At 53.0% G+C, this 22,002-nt stretch overlaps 1 protein-coding gene across 5 annotated transcripts in view; it reads right to left on the reverse strand.

The window, feature by feature from the left end:
* Window positions 1–22,002, reverse strand: part of JAKMIP3 (Janus kinase and microtubule interacting protein 3) — an 85,998-nt gene that overhangs the window by 6,138 nt on the left and 57,858 nt on the right. For 3 of the 5 annotated variants that reach the window (XM_056794889.1, XM_056794887.1, XM_056794895.1), the window contains 7 exons: window positions 15,818–15,880; window positions 10,855–10,953; window positions 10,239–10,337; window positions 10,097–10,150; window positions 5,756–5,821; window positions 4,753–4,821; window positions 4,582–4,659 (listed from right to left, as the gene is read on the reverse strand). In XM_056794889.1, the coding sequence (XP_056650867.1) occupies window positions 4,582–4,659; window positions 4,753–4,821; window positions 5,756–5,821; window positions 10,097–10,150; window positions 10,239–10,337; window positions 10,855–10,953; window positions 15,818–15,880 (528 nt within the window). Of the gene's footprint in view, window positions 1–4,581; window positions 4,660–4,752; window positions 4,822–5,755; window positions 5,822–10,090; window positions 10,151–10,238; window positions 10,338–10,854; window positions 10,954–15,817; window positions 15,881–22,002 lie in introns of all 5 variants that reach the window. The other 2 variants (XM_056794884.1, XM_056794890.1) reach the window with 1 other exon arrangement.

Here is a 22,002-nt window from a genome sequence, read left to right on the forward strand (position 1 = left end):
CTTCTTAAAGAAAAGCCACTTTATCCTGGGGGGAAATCGCTATGAAAATCGCTCTGTGGCTTTCTTAAAAAATGTGCCTGAAGCCACTGCACCTTGCCATGTGTGGACCTGTTCTGCCTCCACTTGGCTGTGCCACTGTCTTCCTGCCACGTTCCCTTCCATGCCCCCTGCTCTGTTTATATCAGCACGAACATTAAGGAAGCTTACAGAATGTCTCAGGCTTCCTGGACTCAAAGGAAAAACACTTTAACTGCATTTGAAAAAAAGTTGCATTATAATAATTTCCCCTCCAGGGGAGTTGTTAGTGACTTACCATCAAATTGAATACAAAGGACACAGGATTAGGGAGCTGCCCTTTGCCCAGATTAGACCTCAACCCTCCTCTAGACAGATCTCAGAAACACACCAGACCAAATTCTGGTGGAGAAATCCAAGAAAAAAGTGGCAATGAGTCACCTTCCCAGCTTGGACCATGGAAGAGACCCAAACTGAGACAGGGAGAGTCTGACCAGGAAAGCAGAGTAGAGCATTCTGACCATGGGAGAGGCTGGAAACCAGGGTGAGATGAGGCCCCAGATCTAGCATGGGGGAGACTCTCTACCATGTAAAGAGCAGGTACACAAGTGAGCAGCAAGAGGCAGAGCCAAGATGGTGGAGAAACATGGAGAGTTAGAACTGCTCTGAAAATCCTCTCCAACCAACCTTAAAATGATGCTTGAAAATGAATAATGGAGCGACAGAATCAAGAGGATGCAATGAAGAAACTCTACTGCAGAAAACTACTTGCAAGGTGGTCAGGAAAGGAATATTTCACTGGGTGAAGGGGGAGCACAGATGGCAGCAGTCACACCAAGAAGTACAAGCTCCCACCTCACATCTATTGTTCCAGGTTCTGAAGGGCCCAAACCAACTTTGAGACTCCAGATCCTGTCTAAGTCAACAGCAGAGTATCCATGACCCTAAAGTTCCAAGCCCTAGTACAAGACTTCAGTGAGGCCCCAAGACCCAGGGTGCGACAGTCTGCAGTTACCTGGCCTGTGTAAGTCCACTGGGGGCACAAGATAGCTCACAGTGCTCTGAGCCCTGAAAGCCATTAGCAGGCACTATAGGAGACTGAATCAGCAGCAGGAGATCTCCCAGTCCACAGGCTATCATGCCACCTGGGAAGAACTGAAATTTGAAGAACTACAGCTGAGGGCAGTAGGAAAAACAAGTTTAAGGGAGTGTCCCCTCCACCCTAAGAAGAGAGTCCTCCTTTAAGATAAAAATAAAAGTTTTTTAAAAGGGTGGGAAAATGAGCAAACAGCAAAAGATTTTAAAAAAGTAATAAATCACCTAACCATGGATAATTATTATGGAGACAAAGAAAAGTAAGGCACAGGATCAGAAGGAGATAGAGAGATCAAATACAAATAAAACTTTTCAAAAAATAGGAACTAGTCTCAGATACTAGAAGAGCTCAAAAAGGAATTAAAAAATCAAATAAGAGGTGCGGAAGAAAAATGGGGAAGAGAAATGAAAATAACACAAGAAGAAAATAGCTTAAAAAACAGAATTGGCCAAATGGGAAAAGAGGCCCCAAAATCCAAAGAAAAAAAGTTTCTTGAAAAGTAGAATTGGCCAAATGGAGAAGAAGGTGCAAAAGCTCACAGAAGAAAATTTCTTAAAAATTAGAATTGGATAAATAGAATCTAATGACTTAATGAGACATCTAAAACCAATAAGACAAAAACAAAAGAATGGAAAAGAACCAGAAGAAAATATGAAATATTTAACTGAAAAAACAACTGCCCTGGAAAATAGATCCAGGAGAGACAATCTAAGAATTATTGGACTACTTGAAAGTCATGATTAAAAAAAAAAACCTGGATATCATGTCACAAGAAATTATACAGGAAAATTTCCTTGATATTCTTGAACAAGAGTGTAAAATAGAAATGGAAAGAATCCACCAATCGCCTCCTGAAACACATCCTCAAATGACAACTTCTAGGAATCATATAGCCAAATTCAAGGGCTCTCAGGTCAAGGAAAAAATACTGCAAGTAACAAGGCAAAAACAATTGAAATATCATGGAGCAACAGTCAGAATTACATAGGACTTAGCAGCTTCTACATTAAAGGATTAGAAGGCTTGAAATAGGATATTTTGGAAGGTAAAGGAACTAGGTTTACAATCAAGAATATAATCAAATTTTAAATTAAAATAAGAGAGCCAAACCTCTATCCAAAGATTAGGAATTTTCCCAAGTGGGGGTTCTGAACTATTGTGATTGTGTTAATTTTCTGACCAATATAAACTCCACAAAATAGCAGAGAAAGGAATCAGGTGTGTCTGGGAGGCATTGCATTTCTTGTAGGCTAAAAGTGAGCCAATTTTTAGAAGAGGCTGTCGCAGTCTCAGTCTCAAACCCCATCACCTACCTCCTTCCCAGTGTGAGAAAGAAAGTGATGCAGAACGGATATTGACAAAGGCTGAGTGAGATTTGGGTTCATCTCTTTAAGAAAGGAGGAGATAATACAAAGGTTTAAAAAACCATGTGAGAGAGAAGAATGGATCAAGTATCTTCCACAGCATCACATACCTGTCATTACACGCCACAGAAGACCTCTCTCTCTCTGTCTCTCTCCATATACACACACACATAAAATTCATACATGTATAGACACATACAAATAAATGTCCGTGTATCTTGTGTCCTTTGCTATCCTGGCTGCACATATACATATATGTATATACATACAGTACACACATGCATACACATAAACATGATCTATTCTTGCTTATTTGAAAAGCTTTACTGATACGAGGTGGGCATGCCCAAGGTTCAGATCTCCGAAAACAGGCTCTCTCCCCTGTAGGCAGGCTTCTCTAGGGGAGCAGGTAAATGTCAGGGCCTTCAGCATCCCAGAAGGGAAGTTTAGTCACCAGAAGTCATCCATGCCACATCTAATATAGGTCATGGCAGACTAGCCTATTTGCCTTTTAGACAGAGTTACTAGGCTGGAAGATCAGGGAGTGCTATAAATAAAGTCTGCCCAGATTTCAGTAATGCATTTGACAGTGTCTCAGACCATTTATTCTAGTAGAAAAAAATGGACAGATGTAGGTTGCATAACCATATAAGTAAGTGATTTGGAATTTGCTGGAACTGCTGGGTAAAAAAAGATGGCCATTCAAAGCTCCAAATGGGAGGGGGTGGAGTGAGGGAGAGGTCTGTAGTATAGTATGCCGAGGACCTGAGAACGCCTCTGTGCTCTCTGCCATTTTAACTGATAAGCTGGATGAAGATAAATCTGATATTCTTCTCAGAAGTGCAGATGTCCTCAAGCTAACATGTTGGGTGAGAGAATCAGGATCCAAAAAGAACCCAAGAGGCTAGAATATTGGGTTAAATGTAATCAGATAAGATTCATTAAAGAGAATTCTAGTCTTGGTGTTATAAAGTTAAGAGACCAGAAGTTTTTTGGTACAAATATGGCTTCAGACACATCTTAGCTGTGTGACCCTGGGCAAGTCACTTAACTCCCATTACACAGTCCTTATTGCTCTACTGCCCTGGTACCAATACATAGTATTGCTTCTAAGATGGAAGGTAAGGGTTTTTTAAAAGAAAAAATATATAAGTACATGACAGCAGAAACTAAATAAGAGTTAGTTTGGAGAGATGTTGGTGGGCTTCAGGCCCACTGAGTTAAGACTGATAAAGCAGTCTAGAAAACTAATGTGATTTTGACCTCACTCAGAGAGGCCAGTGTCCAGAGCACAGGGGTGAAGGTCTACACTGGGTATATCAAATCTGAAGTATTTTTGTTCCATTGTGGGTGCTAAATTTAAGGAAGAAGAATGACAAGCTAAGATATATCCCTGAAGCTAAGAGTTCCAAGGGACCCCCATGGCTATCTAGTCCAACCCATCCCTGAAAAGGAACGCTCCTCTCCAGCACACCAGCAGCAAGGGGACACCTGGCTTGTATTCAGAGATGTTACTGAGGGAGGACCAACTGCTTCCAGAAGCAGATCATTCCATGTTTAGGGAAGCTCTAATTGTTATGAAGCTTTTACTGACATCAAATCTAAATTTTCTTCTTTGCAATTCTCCCCTTTGGTCCTAGTTCTCCCCTCTGAGGGCAAACTAAGCTTTCCTAAATGACAGCCTTGTACATCCTTAAAGACAAACATCATGTTATTCCCAAGTCATCTCTTCTCCAGGACTAGTATCCCTTGCTTCTTCACCTAAATTTTATTTTGCAAGCTCTTGGATCCTTCACTAGCCTGGTTCCCCTCGACTAGTTTCCCTGGTTGCCTACCTGGATTTAACTGTAAGTCAACACTGATCACAATCTCTTCCAGCTTGTCACTGTCCTTCCTAATGTGCTCCCCCCAGGAAGAGTGGAAGGGACTCTCGGCAGCCCAGCTGTCGATACTATATCTCTCAATGTAGACTGGGGACAATGATTTTATCTCCAGCTGCCAGCTATGTTGGTAGCTGATGAAGGTAACCGAGAGGGTGAGGGGACCGGAGACGAGGAAAGCCCTTGGAGGCTTTTTGGCCACACACAGTGGGATCTTGGCTTTTACCTTGTGTGCTTGGTCCAGAGATTGCTTCCTGTAATCCAGCTCTTCGTCCAGATAGCCCTTCTGTTTGCTAAATAACTCCTGAAGGCAGAAAAAGGGTCATGGCTTGGTTAGGGGTGGCCTGGCCCTACTGCCTTGACAATGGCTTTCCTAGCTCTTGGAGGTACTGCCTACCTTCTCATTCTCCAGATCCACCATCTTCTGCTGCAGGGCAGACTCGGTCACTTCTATCTGCTGGAGCCACTGAACATAAAAGATAGAGCAAGAAGTCATGCCCAGACGCTCAATCAGCCTCAAAGGTTGTAGAGCGCAGCCAGAGACACTTGTCAAAGGCCCCGGGAATTCGGCCAAAATGTGCTGAGCAGAGAAAGGAAGGGGAAGGGAGCCCTCAAGGATCTCCCCAGGATCTCTCAGGGAGCAAGGCCAATTCTCCCCCAGCTATCGTCCTGAGTCTGATCACCGATGAGGAGAGGGAGGCTGTTAGAGATGGACCCAGTCGTGCGCCGGCTTGCTACTCTTACCAGTGCAGTCAAGAGTGATGCTATAGCTCTGGGGTTCTTCCCAGGGGCCTTTGGGTGATCAGGCTTTGGGAGATCAGTAGCTCGAGGGGGTTGGCATTGCTGGAAACCCCTCCCCCTTCCTACCTACTCCCCAACCAAACCATCTCTAGTCTCTCCTCTAGAAAGAGTTTGTTGGGGGGAGGGAGGGTGTGTTGGCCTCCAGCTGCCCAAAGACAGTCCATGTCCGTCTTTCCAAATCAACATCTCTCGGTGTTGCAGGCTCTGCCTCTAGCAGGAATGGGCACCGGGCAGTGGAGGCGACAGGTAGGCAGGGTGGGCAAGGAGGACTGCGAGCCCTGCGCCTCAGGGCTACGGGCTGGGACTTTCCCAATGAACATCCCGAGTGACCTTTTTACGGCCGAACCCGAGTTGGCAGCAATCTGCCACTGGTGGCTGCACCGGTGGTTTCTCTTGGCCCAAAGTCAAGTCTCGTCTGGCCAACGTGGGCATTTGGGCGTCTGCGATCCCAAAGACTAAGTGAATGTCACAGTGACAGGGTGGATCTTGACCAGGAACATTTGCCAAGCCGGGGACTGCTCGGGAATTCCCGTATGCGCTGCCCACCCCCTACTTCGGACGCTTCACAGGCACCAGCAAAGGGCTGGAGTTTGGGTTACCTTCTCAGCCAGGGTCAGCACCGTCCTCGCCTGGATGACAATGACTTGCTCCTCGTTGGTCAGATTCTACAGGCAAAAGCAGAAGAGAGAGCGAGTGAATTCCAGGCTCGGCTGCTTCTCCCTCGTCCAAGGCCCCGGGGATTCCGGAGAAGCGTCCCGCAGAGAGCCGAGACCTGCCTCAGAACGGGGTGTGCCTTCACCTGTCCTCGGTTTCTCCATGGCCTCCGACTTCCCAGACCCATTCGCTTTGCCTCAGGGAGAGGCCCTGCGATTGGCTCTCGGTTGCAGCCTGCTGACCTCACCCTGCTTGCTGGGATGGGGCAAGCCTGGCCTCCAGCACTGTCTACTCCCAGGTGGCCAGTGCTCTGCCCAGACACCCGGCTCTGGGCACACTTGTGTAAAGAGACAGTGACAGTCCACGCCTGGACTATCGAGCAGCGCTTGGGACCGGGAATGGCTGCAGAATGGCTGCGGCCTCTGGCACTGCGGTTCCCTGGCCTCTGGGGGTGAGCTAGGCTCGGCCGGAGACTCGGGGTCCTTTCTGCCCGACTCAGGCACGGCATTCCGGCCCTGCCAATGAAGCGCTGACGCCAATCGGCCGACGCGGGGGCCTCGAACCTCGGGCACAGACTGCAGAGCAGCCCAAGCAGGCTCGGGGCACACGCTCGGGGAGCTCCGCCGTGTTTGCCCGCCAAGGTCCGCGCACATCCACGGGACGGCTCCGGCCTTGGCTTCGGGTGTCGTGTCTGAGGATCCACGGGCCAGTGCTTCCCACGCGATTCCAGCAAGCTCCAGAATCCAGGCTCCCTCGGCCCCAGGATGCACACAGGGGCTCTCAGAGCACTATGAAGGTGTTTCGGGAGAGAATGCTGCAAAGAGCAAAGGGGGTCCAAGGAAAGACCCAAACCAGGGCAGTGACGGGAGGATGGGAGGCCAAGCAAGCCACAATCTGCCCTGGTGGATGGAGCATCCACACTGGGAGCTCCCCGGACGCTCAAAAGCGGTTCGGTTCTGCTGCTGCCGGAGCCGCTGCTACAGTCGTTGATGTGTTAACATGAGAAGCGCTGAACTAGCTGCTGGGAAAGAAAAGCAAAAAGCCCTAAACGGGAGCCCTCGGTGAGCTTGTTTATATCCCCTGGTGGAGCGCGCGTGAGGAGGCACCATCGAATGTGTGAATACAATCCGAGGAGGGAGAGAGCAGCGACGCCTGGAAGGAGGCAGCTCGTAGCAGGCTCCCTAGAGAAGTTCCCGAGCTCAGCCCGGAATGAAGCCAGGCATTCTGGGAGACACAGCGAGGGGAGAGCCGAGGCCTGCCAAGGGACGGCAGAACCCGTCAAGTTCGGGGAACAGCTGCTTGTCCAGATTGGCTGCAGTGTAGCCGGCAGAATAAGACGAAAAGAAAATCAATCTGGGAATGTGGGAAGGAACCTGGCTGTGGGCCTCAGTGTAAACAAAGTGCTTGACATTGTTTTCTCTAGAGGCATAGTGAGCCACGAACGCTCCTTGAGCAGGGGAGTGACACAAGGGCAGCCGAGGAATGCTGATACCAGTGAGGACGCTGTTCTAGCAGTCCAGGAGACGGCAAGGATGAAGAGGAGGGGATGAATGGGAAGAGATGCTGCAGAGGCAGAACTGGCGAGACTTGGCAACCGAGGCGATGTGGGGAGGTAGAGGACTTGGGCAATGGGAAGAAGAAGGATGCCCCCCACGGAAATGGGAAGCCTTGGAGAAGAAACTCACTGTGGACAAGCTGAGTCTGAGGTCTGGAGAGGACGTTCAGGGGTAGATAGGAGTCGTCAAGAGAAGTTCAGTGACTTCCTCAAGGTCACACAGATGGCAAGTGGCAGACCTTAACTTGAAGGAGAAAGCTGCTCTCCATACATGCAAACTTAAGAACCATTTGTGCAGAGGGGACAACGAACCCCCTGCGTTCGGGAGATCGCCGACAGAAGAGATCCCGAGAAAGCGAGGAGCATGCAGGGCTCTGGCTTCTGGGTCAGGAGGTGGACGGCGATCTAAAACTGAGAGGGAAGAGTAGAGTGTCCAGGAAGAGGCTGCCCAGGGGCGAGGAGAACGAGGGCATCATTGGATGTGGAAATGGAGAGTTCATTTGTAAGGCTGGGAAGAAGCATGTGATGGGAACATCCCCCAGACGGCACTACTCCAGTGGAATCGCTTTTGTTGGGCTCCCAAATGGGCCAGGAGCCGGAGGAAAGAGACAGCCTGCTCTAATGTGCCCCCTGCCACCAGGGAAGAGGAGGGCACACCACAGAGGGGTTGCCCGGGGACCTGTGGGCATGAGCTAACATGGTTCAGGCAACCAATTGGGAGAGTTTCAAACAGACTCCAATCATGTCCACCCCTTCCTTCCTTCCTTCCTTCCTTCCTTCCTTCCTTCCTTCCTTCCTTCCTTCCTTCCTTCCTTCCTTCCTTCCTTCCTTCCTTCCTTCCTTCCTTCCTTCCTTCCTTCCTTCCTTCCTTCCTTCCTTCCTTCCTTCCTTCCTTCCTTCCTTCCTTCCTTCCTTCCTTCCTTCCTTCCTTCCTTCCTTCCTTCCTTCCTTCCTTCCTTCCTTCCTTCCTTCCTTCCTTCCTTCCTTCCTTCCTTCCTTCCTTCCTTCCTTCCTTCCTTCCTTCCTTCCTTCCTTCCTTCCTTCCTTCCTTCCTTCCTTCCTTCCTTCTCTCCTCCCTCCCTCCCCTCCTCTAGTGAGAATGTAATGGGTGCTGATTAAGTGCTGGCAGATGGGGAAGACACGCAGATGAGAGGCAGAAGGGAGAGATGTTGGGTCCCTGTTTCCAGGGAACTTGCAGACCAAGAGGAGAGAGAAGGGCCTCCGCCAAAAGTTGGAGCCTAATGAAATGGGGACAGTGAGCAGAGAGCGGCCCTCACCCCTCTGGGGAGGCAGATGGCAGCCTGGGAGGGTCTCCGACCTGGCAGGACCACAGCCCGAGCACTGTGGCTTCAGGTGATGGCGGGTGGCCACTGTCCCACCGTCCCAGCCCTGGGCCTCGGCCACGTGGCCCCCGGAAGAGCAGGCAGGGTGAAGCTAACTGACGGGGGGGGGGGCGCTTATCTCGTGCCTCTCCTGCCCCTGCATACCTGAAGTGGAGGTCTGCCGACCTCCTCCTGGGGGGGGCTCAGCCTGCTCGGGGGCCAAAGGAAGGCAGCTGCCATCTGGTGGAGCCTCTGCTCTGGCTGCACCCCCTGCACCCCAGCTCATTCCCCCCAGGCTGCAGACTGGCCCTGCCAGCCCCTGGCAGAGCTACATCCCCCCCCCCGGCAGCCCCCAAGGCCGGGCTGGGGCTCTCCCCATGGCTGGACAAGGAGAAGTGGGTGTCACAGGGGGAGGTTCGGCACTGCTGGAGGAGGACGAGGAGCCCAGAAAACCTGCCTCGCAGCCACAGGGCAGCCGGAACCCTGGACCGAAGGCCGCCTTCCTCGGCTGGGAACGGGGGCGGCTCTTCTGGCCCGAAACCTGATTCTTAGCCTGGGACACCAGCAAGCGGAAGCTCGGCTCCCTGCACTGCGCCGTGGGCCAGGCTGCCCACCTGCACTGGCAGGGAGTTCTCGGGGAGCCCGGAGCGAGCGAGGGAGGGAGCTGGCCCCCCCCCCCGAGAGGGGCAGCGAGGGGGGCCTTTGAGGCAGCACTATGGAGCCCTGGGGCACAGCCAAGGCAGGCCGGAGGCTGATCCTCCATCAGGAGGCCCGTGGGTGCTCCATCTACCTGGTCCGTCACCTCCCTGGTCCGGGCTGGCCAGGAGCATGTCCACCTGGGGCTCCTGACGGGGGAGGGGCCGCGCCTCGGAGCCCAAAGGGGGGGCCTGGTTTGGAGCGCCGACTCCCCTCACACAGTCCTTAGAGCTGTGCTGCCCTGGCACTGAGCCTGGCACTGACCCTGAGACGGAAGGCCGGGCTTCTTAAAGTAAAGAGGACGGCAGTGCGGGAGAGCAGATGCTAAATAAGAGCGAGTTTGGAGAGCAGCCAGGAAACTCTTGTGACTTTGGCGGGGGAGGGGCCGGAAGGCCTCCCGCCCCCCCCCCCCCCCCCCACATCCACCAGATACTAAGCGCATCCAGAGCACGAGCACGGAGGGCCCCTCGCACACAGCAAGCGCAGGAGGAGGGACAATCGCCCCAGAGCCGAGATGGAGACACAAAACAAAATGGCAGCCTGAATGCTGAAGGCCGACCTTCTGCCGAGAGCCCAAACGCTAGACTGCGGGAGCTGGAAGGGCCCTGAGGGGGCTCGCGGGAGCTGTGAAAGGGTGGAGGGGGTGCGGGGGCTCCCCAGGGGCCCCCCAAGGGGCCCAAGCATGCCAAGTCAGTAAAGGAACATACACTTACGGCGTTGTCCCCCAAGATGTCCAGCTTCTTCATGAGCTCGGCCACCAGGATGTCCTAGGCAGCCAGAGAAGAAGCAAGCGGCCAGTGAGCCGGGCGGCCCAGGCGCTGGGGGGAGGCGGGGGTGGGGTGGGGCAGTACTGACCGTGACGCCCTCAGCCTCGCAGTACACCTGCAAGGGGCTCTTCCCGTCCACGAAGGGCGTCTGGTGGAAGTTGATGGCGGGGGACTTCCTTTCCCGCTCCTGAGACGCAGAGCAGAACAAACACCCGGCCGATGTTCCAGCGCACGCACCGAGGGGCTCCGAGGATTCGGGCACGCGGCACCAGAGAGGGGCCGTGGAGCACGAGGGGCAGAGGGGGAGGCCTGGGCACACCCTCCGTCTCCCCGGGGAGGGTCACGGGGGCAGAGGGGGAGGCCTGGGCACACCCTCCGTCTCCCCGGGGAGGGTCACGGGGGCAGAGGGGGGAGGACAGCCCTCCATCTCCCCAGGGAGGGTCACAGGCAGGGCACACTCTTCAGGGCTTCTGCCTGCAGCCTGGATGCCCATCACCTCCCTGCCACCATCCGTCACTCATTAGTCCTGCCTCCCTTTGGCCATCAAGAGCCCATCAGTGGCCAACAGAGGCCTGAGCATGAGATCCAGGGCACTGCGAAGATGGGCCTTCCCTCCAGGGATGGCTGTGGGAGCCCTTCCCCTGCCCTGGAGCGTCTCCATGGAGCCTCAGCCTTACTAGGGGGCGGCTCCCCCCAACACTCACCTCCAGCTCTAAGATCCGGAATTCCAAGAGCTCATTCTGGTCCTTCGCGTCCTGGACGTCATGCTTGAGCCGGGCTTCTTCCGTCTCCATCTGCTTGATCTAAAAAGGAAGCAAAGCGTCCCCAAGCGATCACACTGGCACACGTTCTGGGATGCTCCACTCTGTGCCTTCGCTCCAGTCGAGAGAGCAGCTGACCCGACCGGCGGCTCCCTGCTAGGGCTGCACCGAGGAGATCCGGCCCTAGAAATGGCCCTTGTCAGGCCTTGGCTTGGATCAGAGCCAGCAACATCCACTAATGGCCCAGATGCCACGTTCTCCTCCAAGCGAGCCCCGTGCGAGCCCTGCGCGAGTCACACATGAGCCTGCGCGAGCCCTGTGTGAGCCACGTGTGAGCCTTGCATGAGCCCTGTGTGAGCCACGCATGAGCCCTGTGTGAGCCACGTGTGAGCCCTGTGTGAGCCACATGCGAGCCCTGCACGAGCCCTGTGTGAGCCAAGCGTGAGCACTGAATGAGCCCTGTGTGAGCCCTGTGTGAGCCACGTGTGAGCCCTGCACGAGCCCTGTGTGAGCCACGTGTGAGCCACATGCGAGCCCTGTGTGAGCCACATGCGAGCCCTGCATGAGCCCTGTGTGAGCCAAGCGTGAGCACTGAATGAGCCCTGTGTGAGCCCTGTGTGAGCCACATGCGAGCCCTGCATGAGCCCTGTGTGAGCCATGCGTGAGCACTGAATGAGCCCTGTGTGAGCCCTGTGTGACTTGTTCCTAAGCCCACCTGCTCTGCTTCAGCAAACCCAGAGCCGGGACCCCCCTCCCCCTCCTAGCAGGTGACTGGGGTGGACTACCATGACCCTGTTGACGGAGGACTGTCTGCTGGCCTTGGAATGTCTTCTGTGGCACTCCGGGGACAGCAGCACCCGCCCTGCTGAGCTCTTGGCTGAGCTCTTCCTTTGGATGGTGCAAAACCCTCACAGAAGTCAAGGAGCCCCTTGACGTGGCGGCTGCCACGGACCGATTTCGAATCACCGTCTACAGGGAACCTCACCTGGCTTTTCCTCTCCTGCTCCAAAAATGCATCTCCTTCTCTCTGTGTACTTAGGAGGAGGGGGAGGGGGAGGGGGAGGGGAGGAGGAAGGGAGGAGGGGGAGGAGGAGAACGAGGAGGAGGGAAGGAGAGAGAGGAGGGGGAAGGAGGAGAAGGAAAGAGAAGGAGGAGGGGGAGGGGAAGGGGAGGGGAGGAGGGGGAGAACTAGGAGGAGGAGGAGGGGGAGGGGGAGGACCGAGTCAACTCAGAATCTGAGCCCCGGCTGGCTGTCCCGGCAGGTACAATGACCCCAAGGGGCTTCTTGGCCTGGCTGTGGAAGTCTCAGACCACCAGTGGCCAGCGCACTGCTTCGGAGCAACTGGCTGCAGCCAAAGGAAACAGCTCATGTGGTGCTCCGGTAGGATCCTGAGTCGCTTAAGGGGCTGGTGGGTTAGGGCTAGGGTTAGGGCTGGTGCCGAATATCCACATTTGGGGAGTTAATGAAGAGAACTCTTACGCCCTTCGGGCCACACTCGGGGGCTTTTCAGGCCTGTCCTGGCCACCACGAGCCACAGAGATGCCTTTGCTAACGTGGACGCGCCCAGCACACAGTCGCGCTTGAGTAGACGCTGCTCGCTAGGCCAAAAGCTGGCGCTGTTCTTTGGTGGGAGGTGGAGAAGGCCTCGAATTCAGCTCCTGGCAGCCCAGGGCCAGTGACCGAGGCCCAGGAGGGATGAAACGGGCTTCCAGAGCTGCCTGGCCGAGTGGGGCGGCGAGCGGGAGGCGGAGTTCGCAGATGCCCATTGTGGACTCATTGCGGGGATGGGGTTCCGGCTAGAGGAGAGCGCCAGGGCGTGGCCACCGTCTAGATCTTCAGTGTCCCATGCTGACTGCATGGTGGTAGCGATCCCACTACCGGAGATCAAGAGGCGCCCCAGGGCTCCCAGGGCCGTGAGAGGGTCTCCTGGCTTCAGGGGCACCCGGGGATCACCCTCGGGCCAGCTCACTTCCTCTCTGGGGGCAGCCAAAGTTCCACGGCCAAGCAGAAACGGATACTGCCAGGGCCGGGCGGGAAATGGGACACCAAACCACAGACTTCCTGCGAAGGGAGCTGTCCAGGGCTGAAAGAGGGGGCGGAGCTCCCGTCCGCCAAAGAAGGCGTCTCCGAAGGGCACCGAACAGAGCATTCTGCTGGACCGGCCTGTAACCGAGGGGCCCGCGGAGACCGGCCACAGCCCAGCTCCACGCGGCCTGCTCTGCGGACCTTCCCTTTGCACGCCGGACTCTTCGTGCTCTTGAGAATTGCCAGATTCAAAATAAAACGGAAAATTCAAGAGAAGCAACACGCTGGCGCCGCCCTCCTGGCCTCCGCTGGGCAGCCCCTGGAACGCTGGCAGCCTCTTCCAGACTGCCAAACTCTCGAGCAGGAAGAAGGGAGACCCTGCCCAAGGGGAGGCTCTGGCTTCGCTAGTGGTGTGGGCTGAGAGCACGGGGTTCCTTTGGGACAGATGTCCCCCAAGCACGGCGTGTGAAGAGGGTGGCCTCAGAGGCCACCCCTGGAGCTCCCTTGGGCACAGCCCTTTACTACTACTGCTACCAGTACTACTACTACTACTATTGCTGCTGCTGCTGCTACTACTATTGCTGCTGCTGCTGCTACTACTATTGCTGCTGCTGCTGCTACTACTACTGCTGCTGCTGCTGCTGCTGCTACTACTACTGCTGCTGCTGCTGCTGCTGCTACTACTACTGCTGCTGCTGCTGCTGCTGCTGCTGCTACTACTACTGCTGCTGCTGCTGCTGCTGCTACTACTACTGCTGCTGCTGCTGCTGCTGCTGCTGCTACTACTACTACTGCTGCTGCTGCTGCAGCTACTACTACTGCTCTGCTACTACTGCTGCTGCTGCTGCTGCTGCTGCTGCTGCTGCTGCTGCTGTTGCTGCTACTACTGCTGCTGCTGCTACTGCTGCTGCTGCTGCTGCTGCTGCTGCTACTACTACTACTACTACTACTACTACTACTACTACTACTACTACACTACTACTACTACAACTACTACAACTACTACTACTACTACTACTACTACTACTACTACTACTACTACTACTACTACCAGTACTACTACTGCTACTACTGCTACTGCTACTACTATTACTGCTACTACCAATACTACTGCTGCTACTACTACTACTACTACTACTACTACTACTACTACCAGTACTACTACTGCTACTACTACTACTACTACTACTACTGGTACCACTACCACCACCACCACTACTACTACTACTACTAGTACTACTACTACTGCTACTACTATTACTGCTACTACTAATACTACTGCTGCTGCTACTACTACTACTACTACCAGTACTACTACTGCTACTACTACTACTACCGGTACAACTACCACCACTACTACTACTACTACTACTACTACTACTACTACTACTACTACTACTACCACTACCACTACTACTACTACTACTACTACTACTACTATTGCTACTACTACTACTGCTACTACTACTACTGCTGCTGCTGCTGCTACTACTGCTGCTGCTACTACTACTACCAGTACTACCAGTACTACCACTCCTACTGCTACTACTACTACCACTGACACTACTACTGCTACTAGTAGCACATACATGGAGCTTAAAGGTTTGCTAAGTGCTTTGCCTGCTTATTTCATTCAAGATTTCTTTCAAAGTTAAGCCAGTAAATAGAGCCAATTTGATATATTTTTTCTCAGAGATATCATCGAGCCTTCTTCTAGTTAGGTAGAAGATACACAACATTGAATTCTTCCAGAGGACCAGAGGGGGTACCTGGAAGTGCTGAAGGGACGGCCTCTAGAAAGTGAGCTCCCGATAGGAATCAGTCCTGTTAATCTCATCCCATCATCCCATCATCCCACGGCCAAAGGATTCCGGGGCCCAGAGCACTGCTGGGATGAAAGATGGGGAAGTCTGAACTAGATCCTAGGAAGGGCGACTGTTAGTTGTTCCAGCTCAATAGGACAAGGAGTGATGCACGGAATCACAGGGTTCCAGAGTTAGAAGGAACCTCAGCAGCCTTGGACCAACCTTTACAGGATGGAAGCCTCCCCTAGAGAGTACCTGCCACGTGGCTGCCCAACACTGCCGGAAGGTCTCCAAGGAGGGGAAGCCCACCACTTCCTGAGGCAGCACATTCCCCCTGAGGATGGCTCTCATTGTCAGGAGAGATTTTCAAGCTCAAACAAGTAGACAGATGGAGTCACCATCCTCGGGATCTTCTCCTTTCCCAGGGACCAAGTGATCGGGGAAGGCTGGCACGGCTTATCCTTTTCATTCCTGCCATCAACAACACTTCCTGGGCACCTACTGTGAACAAGGTCACCTGCTGGGTCCCAATAAAGCAGGAGTCTCTAAGTCGTGGGTGTCTCGAATCCAAGACTTGGGCTTTGCCCTTAAGGGGCTTCCAGTGGAGCAGAAGTGAGAGGAGGGGGCAGACAGAAAGGCTGGCTGGATGCCAAAAGCCTGTGATGGGAGCAAATGGGGTCATAAATACAGAACTGGAAGCGACCTAAGAGGGCATCTAGTGTAACACCCTCCCTTCTGCCATGAAGGAACTAAAGCTCAGATGGGACTGACTTGTCCAAGTCACCCACTGGGAAGAAACAGCGGCAGGCTTTGGCTCTTTCCCCTCTTCTCAGTATATCATGTGACCTCCCAACAGAAATCCAGAAGGGTCTGTCTAGAATGAAGTCTCCAGGGAATGCAGCAGTGGCATACATTCCCTTCCCATGAGCCTTAGTGAGCCCTTCTAACGCCCAAATGGAGAAGCTAAGCATGTTGGGCACTTAGTAAACGCTAGATGAATGAATGAATGAATGAATGAATGAATGAATGAATGAATGAATGAATGAATGACAGAGCAATCAAAGGCCCACAGTACCTTTTCAACGAGTTCTTGATTTCTGCGATATAGAGCTTGCTTCTCTTCTATCCATTTCATGTCCTTAAAAACAAGAGTTAATTGTGAGATAGAAACATGGCCTCCGAGGGAGTCCAAACCACAGTCAAGCCACATTGTAGGAGAGAAATAAAAGCTGCAATGAAGCAGTTTAGCATCCTCCCTGCTTCTGAAGTATCTGAGGGTCCCATAGGAGGAATAACAATTTACACCCAGGAGGAGAGAACACCCAAGACTGACAGCCATCAGCTCTCCAGGAGTGCCCCCTGGATGGAGAGGGAGAGGGCTGGGGCAAGTGTCACTCTGGAATTGGATCATTTTTTATAAAACTACCTGAAACTCGAATCCAGCAAGGTGACAGGAGATCCAGCTGGTACCTAAATAGCTCCGTGTGAAAGGCCCATTATGGATCTTGGGGCTTGTTCCAGGATAATGTCAAGCCCATTGAGGAAGGAAAGGATGAATGGCCCAGTCTGATCAATGAAAGGCACAAAGAGTGTTTTTCTAGGCCCCAGGGCTTCTTTTTTGCATTTTAAAAAATGTATTAATTTAATTAATTAATTTAGAATATTTTTCCATGGTTCCATGATTCATGTTCTTTCCCATCCCTCCTCCTCCCTCTTCCATAGCCAATGAGCAATTCCACTGGGTTTAACATGTATCATTGGTCAAGGCCTATTTCCGTGTTATTCATATTTGCACTAGAATGATCATTTAGTCTACATCCTCAATCATGTCCCATCAAACCATGTGACCAAGGAAATGTTTTTCTTTTGCATTTCTGCTCCCCCAGTTCTTCCTCTGGATGTGGATACATTCTTTCTCATGAATCCCTTGGGGTTGTCCTGGGTTGTTGCACTGCTACTAGTAGCAAAGTCAGTTACATTCAATCATGCTACAATGTATCCATTTGTGTACAATGTTCTCCTGGTTCTGCTCCTCTCACTCTGCATCCGTTCCTGGAGGTCGTCCCAGTTCACGTGAATCCCTCCAGTTCATCACTCCTTTGGGCACAATAGTATTCCTGCACTACCAGATCAAGAGCTTCTTAAAGAGTTGTGCAGGAATTCATTGTGTCACCCACTTGGTAAGAAAGTGTCCAGACCCCTACTGGCCCTTGAACTAAGACCTTCCCACAAAGCTTTGTGTCACTGACACGCTCTTCTTGTCCTGATAATGGCTAGAATGTAAAGTGCCTGGTTTGATGGACTGACCAAGCCAGTCATGCAAAGTCCCTGGGAAGGAAAAGCTAATTGCTTGTGTACAGGAAGCCTTCCCCAACCCTTCTGAATTCCAGTATTTTCCCTCTCCTAATGATCTCCTATTGATTCTGCTTCCAGTGTATTTTAATTTAAAATCTAAGAATTTTTGAATTTTTTGTTTGAGATTGTATTTTTATAAAAATTCAAGATTTGATTTTGTTTGAGAAAAGATCTTCAAGAAAGAAGCTTGAAACTTTTATATCCAGAGAATGAACTGTTGCAGAAAGATGCCGGAAAACCTACACTTCATCAAGAAGATCAAGAATGAACTTTGGATATGATTGATTGAACTGAACTTTGATTGAAGATTTATTGTAAATGTACACATTTATGCCGAAAGGGACGGCCCCTAATTTGGCTTTCTGTCAATGCGCCTTTCTTTTCTTTTCTATTTCCCCCCTCACTATTCTAATTTCTCTTAGAAAATTGAATATTGTGTATATCTATACTTAGAAGTGCATTTAGGATTACAAATTGATTATGTTAAATGATCAATGGGGAGACTAGTCTCCCAGTGATCATCAGGGGGGATTGTAAACCTTAAAATTTCACAGACTTATGAATGTTAAAAATTTTACTCCACATTGAGGAATCCTCCAATTCCCTACTTGAAATAATTCCCTACCAGATAGTGAGAACTCTACTTGAATGTGAAAACTCCTTGCTATGGGAGTATCCCTACTCCACCCCTACTTAAGACTGCTTTAGGGCAGAAAACTCCTTGCTAAACAATGAAAGTACTTGAAAACCATACTTATAAAGAAAAGGAGTTCTTTGAGCCAGGACTGTTTTTGGAATTGATACAATGGGATGCTAGGTGCCTATAAAGGTGGGGCAACTTGTAAACTACTTAGACCTAAAAGGTGAAAACTTACTCAGAGGTTTTCTCTTAATGAAATTAGTCGACACAGCAGAACTTTTTTCTGACTTACTAAAGAGATTAATCTACTCAGCTGTGAATTCAAAATGGGCTGTCTTTTGGAAAACATCTACAGTGATTGGTAGATGGAAGAACTTAGGGGAGGTGACATAGGAGATTTTGCCCTTAAAAATAAGAGCTCAGAGAAGAGCTGAAAGTGATTCTGAAACATTCAGATGGAGGAGGGAGCTGGTGAAAGCAGCTGAGATGATGCTGGCCTGGTGTCACTAGAATCCTTGCTTAGGCAGACCTTGTGGTGAGTGTTAAAAGACTGACTGACTGATCTCTCTCTCTTAAGACTCAGGTCTAGGCCATGTTGGCTTAAGGCCCTTCATACTTATTTCCTTTTTCTCTCTTTCTCTCTTTTCTTTAATTCCACATTTCTATTAATTAAAATCTCTATAAAACCCAGTTGACTTGGGTATTTGAATAATTGGGAATGTTTCCCTGGCGACCACCTTATATTTGATTTTAAACCCAAGACACTATAGTGAAACATATTTCTGAGGTCAAATTTACTCACCCTCTCTTATATCTATCACAATTTATATCTTCCACTATTTTAATTACTACAGTTTATGGGCTTCACTATTTTAAATCTCACACCAGCCTGTCTGGTGGGGGGGGGGTGCGTGTACACACACAAATCTACCTAGGTGTATGTATGCATATTTTCATGTTGTGTCCTCCATTAAACTGTGAGTTCCTGAGGGCAGTGCCTGGATTTTGCCTCTTTCGGCATCCCTGGCACTTAGCACAGCACCTGGCATATAGTAGGTGCTTACTAGATGTGGATCGACTGACTGGCTGTGGGTGCCAACAGCTTCGTATCTGCTTCATTTTGAGGATGGGTGTGTACTAGATGGGGGGGGGGTTGCAGTTCCTGCAACACATTTAGGAAAAGAGCATTTTTCCCAAATGACTGAAAATCTCGACCATCTCTCTGAGCACTCACTGCTGCTGCCACTGTCTCTCCTCCCTGAACCACATGATGCGACATCCGGCTCGTGTCCAAACTTCACCTCATTCTTAGGAATCTCACTTGGGATTCCTGGAAAACGAATGAGTTCTTGAGCTCTTCTGACATCGCTCCACAGAACCCCATCTGGCATGTCGAGAAATTACAGCCACGCTGGCTGGCCTGTGTCTCCCCTCGTCCACAGCCACTGAACAGTGTGCCTTTGTCACGTGGGCTGGTGTCCACCTGGGGGCAGTGTTGCAGCACACAAGGCACAAGCCTGGGCCGGCAGGAGCTAAACCTGGCAAACTGGACCCCAGAACAGCAGAGGCCACTGGGAGAGTCCAGAGGCATAGCGAGGTGGCCTCCCCAAGGAGCACTGCAAGAAGCCAGGGGGGTTTCTAAGTGGATTCCCCAAAAAGGAAACTCCAGGGAGGACGTGGGAAGCAGCCAATTGGTGAACCTCCATGCCAGGGGAAGCTGGAGGAATGTGGAGCCAAGCAAGGGTTCCGGGTAGCCTGGCAGGAAAAGGGGAAATGGCTTCTCGAATTGCAGCTGGGGGATGCCACTGTGGAGAGAAGGCCGGCCCTGCAAACAGGAAGACCTGAGCTCAGGTACTCATTAGCTGGGTGGTCCGACTGAGCAAGTCACTTAACCTCTGTTGGCCTCAGTCTGCTCGTCTGCCAACTGGGCACAACACGAGCCCCCACGGCTGTCATGAGGAGAATGAGAGATGGTTTGCAGAGTGCTGCGGAAATTTGGGTAAACTATCTACTAGCAGGGAGGGGGCTGGGCTTGGCTGAAGGGGGGGAGGGGGGATACCCAACAACGGTCATGGTGGTTGCTTTTCAGCTGTGTCCAACGCTCGACGACCCCCTCGGGACTTTTCCTAGCAGTGATACTGGAATGCTCGGCCATTTCTTTCCAGCTTATTTTACAGAGAAGGAAACAGAGGCAAATAGGGCTCTGTGATCTACAGTCATACAGCTAGTAAGTGTAGGAGGCTAGATTTGAACCCAGGTCTTCCTGACTCCAGGCCTGGTGCTCTATCTACTATCCCACCCAGCTGCCCCTATTTTCAGCCTCTGTTGTTGTTGTTCGGTTGTGTTTCATTCTCTGTGACCTCGTTTGGGACTTTCTCAGCAGAGATCCTGGGGTGGTTGTCATGCCCTTCTCCAGCTCATTTAACAGATGAGGAAACTGAGGCAAAAAGGCTGAAGTGAGCGGCCCAGGGCCAAACCGCTGAGGTCAGACTTGAGCTCAGGGAGATGAGTGCTCCTGACCCCGGGCCTTTGCCCACTGTGCCGCTCAGCCACGGCAGCAATGTGGAGAAGGAGAACCTCCTCCAGGTTCGGTTTGTTCCTCAAAGTGACGGCAGGCTGGACGCGTCAGACCGAAGGGGCCAGCAGGAACGCCGGGATGATGAGGGAGAGAACAAGGGCCGGGGATGACGGGAGGGGAGCGGGGCCCCTCGACGCTGGCCTGGCCGCCGGTCCACGTGCCTCCGGAGCCCCTGGCGAGGCCGCGAGAGCAGACGGGCGGCCGGCCAGAGAAGCTCAAATCGGCCCGTTTTCCGAAGGGGGCCGAGAACGGCCACTGCTTCCTGCAGACCAGCAGCCTCCGGTCCGGTCTGGTTCCGGTCTGAGTGCTCACCTGACCCTGAGGGAGAGCCCGTGGCACCGAAGGGCCGGCCAAGGAGGCCCCCACCTCCTCTCCTGGCCGGCTTCCTCCTTTGGCAAAGTCTGCAGCGGGGCTTCCTGCGCTGTTCCGAGGGGAAGATGGCGGAACGAACTAACGGCCACAAATGGAGCAGCCGCGCCCACGGCAGGCAGCCAACACGGAAGTGGGGGGCCTCCCACGGACAGGCCCAGATCCGGCTCGGTTCGGTACCTCGGGATGGAGACACGATTGTCCACCGAATCCCCGCACGACCCACGGTTGGGGGAGCCAATCGGACGGCGGAACAAGGCCCAGAAGGCGAGCCGTCGGGCCGGCCCTGCACGGTTCTTCTTGGTGGACGCAGTTCTGCAGCGTCCCAGGCCGAAGCGGGGCGCCGAGCCGAGGCTCCAAGATGGCAGCCGAGAGGCAAGAAGGGGACCCGGAATGCCGCTCCTGCTGTGCCCAGCCCCGAGCCTCGCGGGCCTGGGGGACGGCGATAGGGCGGGAGCAGCCGCACACGCGGGATCACAGGACGGTCCCGGCACGTGCAGCCCGGAGATGGGTCAGGCTTTCACGCAGCCTCGGCCTGCCCGGGCCCGGGGCAACAGCCGGGGGGGGGGGGCAGAAAGCCCCCCGGGGGGATGAGGGGGATGTCTGCCGACGGCACGTGCCCACGCGGCACAGCAGAGCGCCTGGCTTGGGAGAAGGCGAGCTCTGGCCCAGCCTGGCCCTCTCCATTCACTTGCTTGTCGCCTCTCCCTGGGGCTGGGCCTCGGGCTCGCCTGCCTCAGGAGGCAGCCGGCCACGGCTTGGGGGCTCCTGGAGGCCTTTCCGGCTCTGTTTCTGGAAAGAGTCCGGGCCGAGGTGCAGGCGGAAGGCCGTCAGGGATGGGCTGGACCAGCCTCGCCTTTCTGCTCCGGCGAGGGTCCTGGAGGGAGCTCGGAGCGATCCCGGCCCCTGTGAGCCCCCCGGGGCGCGAGCGGGCAGGACGCCCTTCTTGAAAGCCCTAACAAGACTCCAGAACCCCTTGGGCAGAAGGCGGGAGGCGGGCGCGAGCTGTGTCCAGAGGAACAGAAAACCAACTTAAAGAGGGAGCAGTCAAAGGAAAGCGGCCCTTTGCCTCAGTTTCCCCTCCTCTCAGAGAAGCGGCCCGGCCCGGCCATGGGCTATTTCTGTCCCCCAGCAGCAGCCTGGCCCGAGGCAGAAAGTCCTCGACCGACAGGATCTTCGCTGGCTCCGGAAACGAAGACGCAGCCTGGCGGGGTGTGGAGAGACCAGCCGCTGGGGCAGGAGGAGCTCACGGGGTCCAGCCCCCCGCGGAGAGAGAGCCCAGAAACCTGGGGGGGCTGAACGAAGGGGTGCGCAGAGC

The sequence above is a fragment of the Monodelphis domestica genome, chromosome 1 (genome assembly GCF_027887165.1).
Source record: "Monodelphis domestica isolate mMonDom1 chromosome 1, mMonDom1.pri, whole genome shotgun sequence".
NCBI lineage: Eukaryota > Metazoa > Chordata > Mammalia > Didelphimorphia > Didelphidae > Monodelphis > Monodelphis domestica.